Here is a 10,214-nt window from a genome sequence, read left to right as displayed (position 1 = left end):
TCAGAAGCGGTGCCGAGGCTGAGGGCCGAAGTGCATAGGCAAGTTGTGCTCCAGCTGAACGTTGATCTGGGGAAAATCATAGTTCACCCTCATGTTAGGCAGCGGGGGCACGTAGGGGGCGGGGATGGGGCCGATGTTGAGGGGGATGTTATTGTAGATGGGGCGGACGGGGGGCAGCGGGAAGGGAGGGTGCACGAAGGGGTAAGGAGGCATCCGTGGCTGATGGAGGTTCTGAGGAACGGGTCTGGGGATGACTTCAATTCTCTGCATTTTCTCCATGGGCTTTTCCACCGGAGGGCCGATCCGCTTGAAGCTGTTCTCTGCAGAGGGAGGAAGGGGAGGAACCAGTCATGCCGCTCACCAAGCTTGGTCTGCAATGTGGCACCCACCATCCCCAGCACGCTCCTTAAGCGCCCTTGCCCCTTCTCCTCCCAGAACCTCCTTGCTCCCACTCCCTGCTTGGAGCACAGGCACGAGGTTGGAAGGTTGGCTCCTTCCATCAGCAGCGCAGCACAAGCACACTCTGCTTGCAGATGTGTGGGGCTGCCCCTTGCATGCCTCTGTTCCCTTTCCTCCCCACTGTCCCACCAACAGCTGCAGCCAACACCGCTTCAAAGCTAGGCAGGTTCCCAGCAGGAACAGCATGATGGCAGCATGGAAAGAAGGCAGCAAACCCAGAGCTGGGAGCTCTACGCTCTGCAGTCATTCCTGGTCTGACCTCAAAGCACAGAAACTTACCTCCGTTTTTCTTCCTCTGCTCCTCTTCAGCCTCCTTCTGAATCTCCTGAATTATCTTCTCGTCATCTTCCTAGGAATCAGAGCATAAAGAATCAGAATAATTCCTGCTGCAGCTGCTTTCTATTCTCTCAGCACAACTTTTGGCATAAGTGTGTACAGGAAAAGAGACGAATTCAGCTGTCTTGTCTTCGTCCAGGATGTCCCACGGTCAACCAAAAGCAAGGCTGTGACGGGGGATCGCCGTATGAGCAATGAGCACAGAGCCAAGCTGGTTCTATGGAGTACACCTAAGAGGCTTAGATCAGCTTTCCAGGGAGATGAGTGCTAAAATTCATTGCCTTGATGGAAACCAGAGAGCTGCAACCCAGCTCCGCCCATCCAAAGAGTTGCTGGAGAGCTGTTAATCTTCTCAATGGCAATTGCCTATTAAATATTTACACTGTGCGAGCACTTCTTGAGTTTTTGGCCCAACAGCTGGAATTAACACAACTTAAATCCTGGCTCTGGTAGCTAAACGGTGCCGTAACGAGGCCATTTAGATCTTATCTGTAACTGTGAGGAGGACATAAATCACAGTGCGTTGCTGTAATATCTATCCAGACGTCACAGCTGGAATATTCAGACCCGCTGCTCAGTGAGAAACTGGAAGCATCCCTCTGCCCCTCACCTTCCTCCCTTTATCTCAACCCAACGTTGCAGCAGTCAGACCCAGTGTCACATTCAAAACACGCTGCGGGTCCCTTTGGCACAGCCAGCTTCTCAGCCCACCCCACAGCCCCACACACGTCCAGCAGCACCAGAACCTTGCTGCCCGTGCTCTGCTCCCACCACAGACAAGGTTTCCCCAGGAGACAGAAGTTATCTTCATCTGCACAAAGCCACCCAGCTCGGCACCTCCCAGCCTTGGATTGCTCCTTGAGTCAGTGGTTAAAATGAAGCCTTTCCAGCACGTGGTATTTCATCTGAGCGGGATGCTTCCACGGCCCGTTAATTACAGCCTATCCATCTCCATAAAAAGTGCTCAAGAATGGCTCTCGTGAGCCTGCACGGAGCTTCTGATAGCCCTGAGAGCATCAGATTGCAGCTGGGAAGCAGCTGAGCTGGACAGCACAGCTCCTCGCTGTCTGGGCAGTGCAGGGGTGGCCCCAAAGCTTCAGGATCCACTCATTTTTGTCTCAAGAATATTGCTTTTCAATGCCATTGGAAACCAGATAGCTGCCTCTCCCATCCCACTGCCCTCACTGCAAACGTGCACCTGTGGGTTTGTTTGTTTCTTTAGCTATATGGTAAGAAGGTAACAAACCCAACGGAACACTATTCTCCAACTCCCTTCCCTCACACAAAGGTAAAATCTCACCTTAAAGCCTAGAAATGTTCAGGTTCCCTTCTGCTTAAAGTTTGTTAGAGTCCAGAATTAGCTTCCTAAAGTACTGCTTTCCAGATGCTGCCATCCTACTGCCATCGGACTGCTACCAGCCACGGATCCATCCCATCCCATCCCATCCCATCCCATCCCATCCCATCCCATCCCATCCCATCCCATCCCATCCCATCCCATCCCATCCCATCCCATCCCATCTCATCCCATCCCATGGCTGCTGGCCCCATCGATGCTGCAGAAATCTGGGCTCTCCCAGCAACAGCACAGCTCCCTAGGATCCTCCTGCAGCAGGGGCCACTTGACCCCGGGTTACCCTGCAGCTGACCCCTGCACTACCTCCAGCCCCACAGAGCCATCTGCCCTCCGGCTTCACGCACCCCTGGGATGCTGCTCCAATCACTGCAGCTCCCAGAGAGGAGCAAAGGCACAAAGCAGCAAACCCCCATCTGCCAGAGCTGCAAAGCGAGGCCAGTCCGCAGGGATGACATAAACCACATCACCCTAAGTGCAGAGCCCATCTGCAGAAAGGAGCAGACCTCACAGGCTGGTACCCATTAATATCAGGGGAAGAGAAATACACCGCACAACATGCACCTTCCTGCTTGAAAACAGAAGCTGACATCGGGTTTGGCACAACGCATTGGGTTCGGTAGCTGCGGTATTTTGGGAAGACCCACATTCCAGCTGGAACAAAACAGAGAGGGGGGGGCATGCAGTGAGGAAATTGGGGGCTATTTGGAAGGATTGCTGACGCCATGAGACCTGGCTGTTGCATGCTGCACTGTCAGGAGCAAGAAATCAGCCTGAGCCCACTGCAATTGCAGGGATTCATTTAGGGGCAAAGCATCCACACCAAAAATAAGGTTTTCTTTGCCACGCTCAGGCTGGTTTGGTGCTGATGTCACATGGCTTGGAGGCACTGTTTCAAAAGCCTCTTGTGTCTGTTTGCTGAGCGGGTTCCCAACCCTTCATAAGGGCTGGATTATGATTTTCATCGCCCGCTCGCAGGCTGTATGCAAGGAGGCATTGATCCCATCGAGTCAGCAGTCATCTTCCCGTCAGCTGCCTCGCCTACAGCAAAAAGAAATGGGAAAGGGAAAAAAAGCAGAGCCCCAAGCACTGAGGGGGCTGGGGTACGGTGTTGGAGCAAGGAGGGACCCCTTGGCTGTGAGGGACAACGTGCAGAGCAATGCTGCAGCATGGGAGGAGGGGAAAGGCGAGAGCTGGGAGCTGCAACTCCCTTCCTATCTGCGAGTGCTGCAGAAAGCAAGTGAGGTTATTTGCAGCACCTGCCACAGGGCTGGCAGACACAACAGGGTGAGATGTGCCCACATTGTGTGCAGCATCACACGGCAGTGAGCCGGGCACGGCCCCGTGCTGGGGCTGCACCCAGTGCAGAGCTGGGCACGGCCACAGAGCTGCTGGGAAACACGGGAGGAAGGAAATGCAGCGGTGAGAGATACTGAGAGCACTGCCAGCCATGCAGGGCCAAGCCTCAAACAGAACCGAGCCCCAAGCAGAACCCCCTGCCCAGAACAACAGCACACCTACAGAGCTTTGGAGAGCTCTGGTTTCAGCTGCCTTCTTTAGTTATTAACTGCTGGGAGAAAAGGGCTGCTGCCTCATGAGGGGAGAGACCAGGACTGGGGCTGCTGTGAGCTGCACTCCCTGCCCAGCCTTCAGCAAGGGGCTGGGGGTGTGTTTGCCACCATTACCTCCCCCTCCTTTTTGCCCTTCCACCGCTTTCTTTTTCCACATACGTGTGGCCACAGCCGTTCCCAATCAACTCGCAGTGATTTTCAGGCCAAAGGACTGCAGGGTTTTGTTTCAAATCATTCCCAGATCAGCTGCAGGACGGTGGGGGGCTGCTGGGGGCTGCTCCTGCAGTGCAGAGCAGGGATGGGAGCAGTGCTGCAGGGGAGGGGGAGCACAGAAACCTTTTAGCAACAGCCATTGCTATTGGTGTGCCTTGATGGCTTTATGGGGATGCCATGAGTTCACCATATGCTTCTGATTAAGGCATTACAGAGCATGCTGGAAAGAAACTGAGTTTGAGGGGATGTTCCCCCAACGTTGCAGACTTCCCTTCAGACACTGAACTCAGTGCATTTCATGCATTTTCTCGACACAGCTGAATTTTTGCAGTCTTTGCTCAGCAGCTCCTGGTAGCAGTGCTAGAAAGAGGGATAACTGCAAACAGCTCACAGCAATCAGCCTTCTACTTCCAACTTCAACGATGGCTGTTCAGGAGTGTTTTAAGGGTTACTGAGAAGTATATGATCAACTTTAAAGCCAAGAAAAGCTGCAACGCGGTTTTATCACGAGTTTAAGGGCAGCCTGGTCTGGTATTAAATGGGGAGGTTGGTGGCCCTGCACGTGGCAGGGGCTTTGGACATTCACGATCCTTGAGATCCCTTCCAACCTTCACCATTCCGTGAGTCTGTGATTTAAAAACGGGCATTGAATTAAAGGTGATGCACAGGAGAGCAGAACCCAGCTTACCCAAAGCAGCCAAACTGCAGCACGGGATCAGAGCACACCACCTCCAGCGGGTCATCAGCCTCGGCTTTGCTGCAGACGCTCAGCAGCCAACGCTCAGCCCTGAGCCCCAGATCTGCCGTTTGCCTGCAGAATCAGCTCTCCCTGCTTTGTCCTGCTGCACATCAGACTTCACGCAGCCTCAAGGAGCAGCCGAGCCAGGGCAGCACGTGCCGGTACCCTGCAGAGCTGCACGGCTGCAGCAGAACCCCGGTCTGGTGCGATGGAGGAGCGCTGGCCGCAGCCCGGCTGCAGCTCATCTCTGAGCCGGCAGGCATCGCCCCATGCTTGTGAACTACAGCACTGGCAGCAGCCTCTCCTCAGGAGCAGTCAGAAGGGTCTGCTTTATTCTCCCAAGATCACCGCAGACAAAGACGCACAGATGCTGCCTCTACCGAGCCTTTCATCCCGAAGCCGAGCCGTGAATAGGTCGATTTACCCTTTCTCAAGAATCGTTTCAGACTCGGAGAACGTTAAACGCCCGCTGAAGAACAAAGCTTCCCTACTTGAAAGAAACCCCAAATCTGCCTTAAATAACGAGGGATTAACCCAAGGCAGATTTTTCACCAAAGTGTGAAGCTCCCCAGGTCTAACAAAGCTGCAGTCTGTGGCCGTGAAATAAAAACAGACAGTGGCCCTATGGCTGCACCACCGGGTCTGCTGTGAGCACAGCCCTGCAGAACAAACACGTCCCATCAACCCCTAAAAGCCATATTTTGGTGGCACACGTGTGCCCTCCCCATTTTGCAGCAGTCTGTCCCAAGGACTCCTGGGCAATGGGCTGCAAAGCCCACCAGAGACAGACCTGTCTTCTCTGCTCTTGAGTGCACACAGAACAGGGCTGCAGCTACAGCAGATGCTCTCTTCCCATATGGACAGCAGTAGGCACCCACTGACCACTACAGAATGAAAGGAGTGGAAGAAAAAGAGGAAATGGAAGCAAGAAAGGCCCAAGAAGATGCCATGCCAACAGGGCTGGGGTGGAACAGCATCACCCCTGACAAAGGACAGGACACTGCAATGGCATTTTGCAGGTTCACATCTAACGTGCAGATCCACACTCACTCCCCACTGCTCAAATTTCCCACATCACCTCCTGCTCACAGAAAGCAGATCAGCAGGAAGGACCGCACTGCTGTCTCTAACAGCATCACTCGCACAGGGGGGCAATGCAAACTGGTACTCATCATTCACCCTGAGAAGCCAGCAGCGGAGTTTCACGTTATTTTCTGCACTGCAGCAAGGACAGTCACCCTGCTTCAACTCCCCACAACACCAAAAACAAAGCAGGCGGTGCCAGCTCTCTGCTGACGGTGGGAAATCTTTCTCTGCCACAGTATTGGTTAATTAGAGAGCTGGAAAGGGCCCGGTGACAGTGCTTTCTTTGTGCTGCCTGCTTATTTATTTATTTTAAAGTACAGTATGAGCTTTTTTGAGAGGCCCCGTGTTTTCTCTGGCTCGGAACAAATGCCATTACTGAGCACAATCAGCATCCTGATGGGAACAAAGGACTCAGCACCACCAGTTGTGTCCCAGTGGGAAACAGGGAGGAGGTGCAGGGCTGTGGGATGGCACAGCCATGTGTCCGAAACGGGAGAGCCTGGAAGCAAGTGCCTGTGTTTAGTGTAACATCTCTTGCTGCAGATAACAGAATACAGGCAGGCAAGCAAAGCACTAGGAAGCTTACTCTGGTAGAAGGGAGAGATGCAGTGGCTCTGCTTTTTGCACCATGTCTGTGCAGCACTGTGCACGTTCCCAGCAAGAGATGCTGGGAGCAGGCTGACAAGCTGCAGCATCCTGAGACAAAGAAGCATTGGAACAACCGAAGCTCAAAGAAGCTCTGAGAAGGCAGATCCACATTCACACCACTCTGCTACTCTGCTGAAATCAGGAAACTCAGCTCCTGCCGCTGGATCTGTGGTACGGGCAACCTCTACTCATAGAGCTGCTGCATGAAATCACTCCATCCCACAGCTACAAGAGTATAACAGAGCAAAGTTTCAAGTTACTTACTACAGCTTCCCTCACAGCACAGTGGTATTTCAGTTCTTCCTTTGCAGCTGTTGACAACAGCCGTGAGAACGGACACAACTGCAGCTTTGGCTCACAGGGATTGGCAGAGTGAGCCGAGCAGATAAGCAGAGCTGTGGGGCACCAGGAAGACAGCAGGTGCAGAGCCACAGCAAACAGCAACCTGGATGCAAAGCTAGGAACAAGCTGTGGTCAGACGGGACTCCGTGCTGATGTGGGCTTGCTTGACACTTGCTAGAGTGTTTTCTAGCTGCTTTGGGAGAGGAAAAATGTTGTACTGCCTAAAAACGCTCATTTCCCTCTATTGCAAAGCATGCATTTCAACGGCACTGAATGACAACTGAAACGAGAGTGCAAACTGCTCCCCAGCATCCTCCCTCACTTACTGTGGGATCCGTCCAGAGGGAGCACTTGGCGCAGTCCTGGCAGGGAGCGCCAGGTGAGCGGGGGTGCTGGCAGAAGTGGTCGTAGCCGTTGATGGCGGCCCGGCACAGGTAGCACATCTGCGCTCCGCAGCGGCACGACATGCGGTTGCAGCCCTCCGATTTGATCAGGCCGGTCCCACACTTGTGGCATTTTCTGATTCGGGCCGCTGTCATTTTCTCTTCTCTGCGACACGAGGGGAGAGGGAGGAGGATCAGAGAAGGGGTGTCTGCAGTACCGTCCCCGCCACACCATCCCGGCAGCCCCGCTCCCATTTCTTCCCTCCTACACCATCTCCACGGTCGGCTGCTGTTCCAAGGAGGTCTGGGCTCAGTTCCACTTGGAGCCAGCCCACGACAACTCGAGAACAAATTAAGTGAAAGAAAGTCAATGGCAGCCTGCGTGCTACAGCCCTGATTCTGGTTTCCATGCGAGCCAAAACACAGCAGTGCCGGGCTCCGGATCGGGAGGAATTCACACCATAAGTCAGGAGACCAAAGGGCACACAGATTCCTGACTCGGCTGCAAAGAAATACAGCCGAGGAGATAAAGCTGGGGAAAAGCAAACAGCTGTGGTCATCTGCTAGCTAGTTTTGTGTCCGGCTGTTGCTGCGGCTACAAAGATGCCATGACCACGTAGACTGCTTTCAGTCCTGGCTGCTGTGCTACAGATTTATTTGGCTTTTATTAAATTTCAATCAGTCGCTGAAAAATAATCACAATTTTCCCCAAAGAAACTCAGCCTTTTCAGGAAGATTCTCTGCATAAGTCTTCCAGAGGTTATTGCTTTAGGTATGGAAGACAGGGAGAAGTGGGAAGGCAAGGCAGGGCACAGTCTCTGTCCCCAGCAGGCAGCCTGGCAGGGACGTGCTCTGAGCAAAGGTTTGGCTCATGGCAATGCTGTTTTGGCACAGAAATGGAGGAAAGCACCGGTCACTTAATTAAAAGACTTAAGAATACAAGTTGTCAGCCTGAGGGCCAATTTTATGATTGCTGGGGATCACGTTACAATTTAATTCACAGTTGAGAAGTGAAATTTGATGACAGCAGAAGGAAGGGACTGCATTTGGACGGAGGGAGGCACGGCCCCTTGGCTGCACTGACCCTGCAGCACAGAACCAGCAGCCAGCATCTCCACCCAGCTGCTCCAGGGGATCTGCAAAGCCAACATGTGTTTGGGAGATGACAGGGAAGGATTTTTAAGGAGGATCCCAGCAACAGAGCAGGCCACAACACAGCCCCTCAAACTGCTCCATCTGCAAAGCCAGAGGAGCGGTGAACAGCCAAGTGGAAAAAAAGGCAGCCAGAAGTGGGAATTTCAGCTGCCTTGCAGCTACACCAAGCTCCCCTGCAGCTATATCCAGCACGATGCGTGCCCAGGCTGTTGGAAATGGGCTAAGAATAGACAGGAAGGAAAAAAATCAACTTGAGGCTCACTGCTCCGAACGGCAGCTGCTCTTCCCTCCTCTGCTCAACAGGATGCTGCTGATTCAGACTTTTTTTGGAAACTCTGAGCGAGGCAGGAAGCTCGGCCCGAGCTCCAGCTGTGCTTCCCTTTCCTTACGCAGGGCTTCAAAAGGAAGCTTTCATTGTATCATGCACTGCGACTCACCTATCTGCTGCAGTGACCTGCCAAAGGTTTTGAAACTGATATTTTTCCATATTAGGGACACGACAACTTGTTTCTCCTCCTTCTCACCCCTCTTTCCTACAGGGAAAGGAGTGGCAAGAGAAAGAAGCCATATAAAATCTGTAACATCTTGCTCTTGAGTACAGGCTGCGGGATGAGCAAGTAACAGTCATTCAGCTTCCCAGCGGTGGAGCTTTCCAAGCTCTGCTCATACCAGACAGACTGAATCAGAGAGGAAAGGATTGGGCAACACAGGCAGTTCCCCTCAGACTGCGCCAAGCATGCAGCCCCAAGGCTCAGCCCTCACTTGTTTCCTAAAGCCAGTGGATTTTGTCATGTACTGCAGCAAGGAGAGAAACAAGGCTTCCAAAGACGTTAGGGAAACATTTGAGTATTTCAGAAAGCGAGTCTATTTGGTAGAGATTCCTACCAACCAGTTAGAAACACACGAGCAAGTCCGTTTCCATAAGGCCAGAAAGCAGTGGCTGAGTAAGCCACATTTCAGCATGTTGTCACCAGTTGAGATTTTCAAATGGTCCTGAGCTACTCTGACTCAATACACATCTCTGCCTCTCACAACACCTCCCTTCTGCCCCAGGTGAATGGAAGCAAGACTCAGCAGGCTTTCTCACCTCTGTGAGGCTCTCCAGGTGCTGGCCTGTGAGACACCAGGCCAGCCAGAGCAACAGGCCAGGCTGCCAACAAGTCTCCCACATTCCCAGGTTACCACCTGGATCCGCTGCCAATTACCTTCCACAGAATGAAATCCCCTCCCAGGGGCTGCCTGCATCCTCCAGCTTGAAGTCTTCAGGACACAATGGAAGGCACAGACACCCAGCAAAGCTTCAGGGCTTCCAACATTTACAAGAACAGCTGATAAGGGTAGGATTTATCCTACCTTCCTACGTACCAGTTATCCCTTCCTACGTACCAGTTCTGTGCCTGGCATGCTGCTGTTACAATTTTATCCGCTCCTCGTTTGTGCCAGCTCGTGGGGCTTACTTACATGGATGTCCTATACTTGATGTCATCCTTCTCAGCCAGCTGCTCGCAGGTGAGGTTCATGTGCTCCTTCCACAGCCCCTGGCACTTCCGACATGTTTCCTGAAGAAGAAAGAAGAGAACAAGCATTAAAGGATGAGAAGACCCAGCACACTACTGAGAGCATTAGGGATTGGAAGAATTCCCATCTCTTTCCCCAGTACATTGCAGATTCTTGCTCGAGGATGGGGTTGGCAATTCTGTGTAGAAATATGAGGCCTCAGAGGGTCTGTCCTCCACTAGAGACCACAGTGAGCCATCAATAACAGGAGCAATGGGGTCTCCAAGGCACGAGAATCCAGGCACAAAACACAGCTGGAGCTATCTACAACATTTTAAAGAGTCCATCCATAGCAGCCCACCTAAGACTCATGGAACAGCCAACAGGTCAGCTGCAAACTTCCAGCAACAGGCTACAGAAACAAAAACACG

General features: G+C 52.7%; 1 protein-coding gene across 1 annotated transcript in view; it reads right to left on the bottom strand.

Annotated features, from left to right (window-relative positions):
• The window catches only part of RNF216 (ring finger protein 216), a gene marked incomplete at both ends in the record, with an annotated part of 52,553 nt that continues 42,339 nt past the window's right edge, over positions 1 to 10,214 (bottom strand). Inside the window, 4 exons of the mRNA XM_079542812.1 lie at positions 1 to 320; positions 739 to 808; positions 7,075 to 7,297; positions 9,748 to 9,845. Coding sequence (XP_079398938.1) covers positions 1 to 320; positions 739 to 808; positions 7,075 to 7,297; positions 9,748 to 9,845 — 711 coding nt within the window. The remainder of the gene's footprint in view (positions 321 to 738; positions 809 to 7,074; positions 7,298 to 9,747; positions 9,846 to 10,214) is intronic.

Source organism: Tetrao urogallus, assembly GCF_951394365.1.
Source record: "Tetrao urogallus genome assembly, chromosome: 15".
NCBI classification, from domain to species: domain Eukaryota; kingdom Metazoa; phylum Chordata; class Aves; order Galliformes; family Phasianidae; genus Tetrao; species Tetrao urogallus.
Note: the sequence above shows the minus strand (reverse complement) of the source record. Positions and strands in the feature narration are given on the sequence as shown.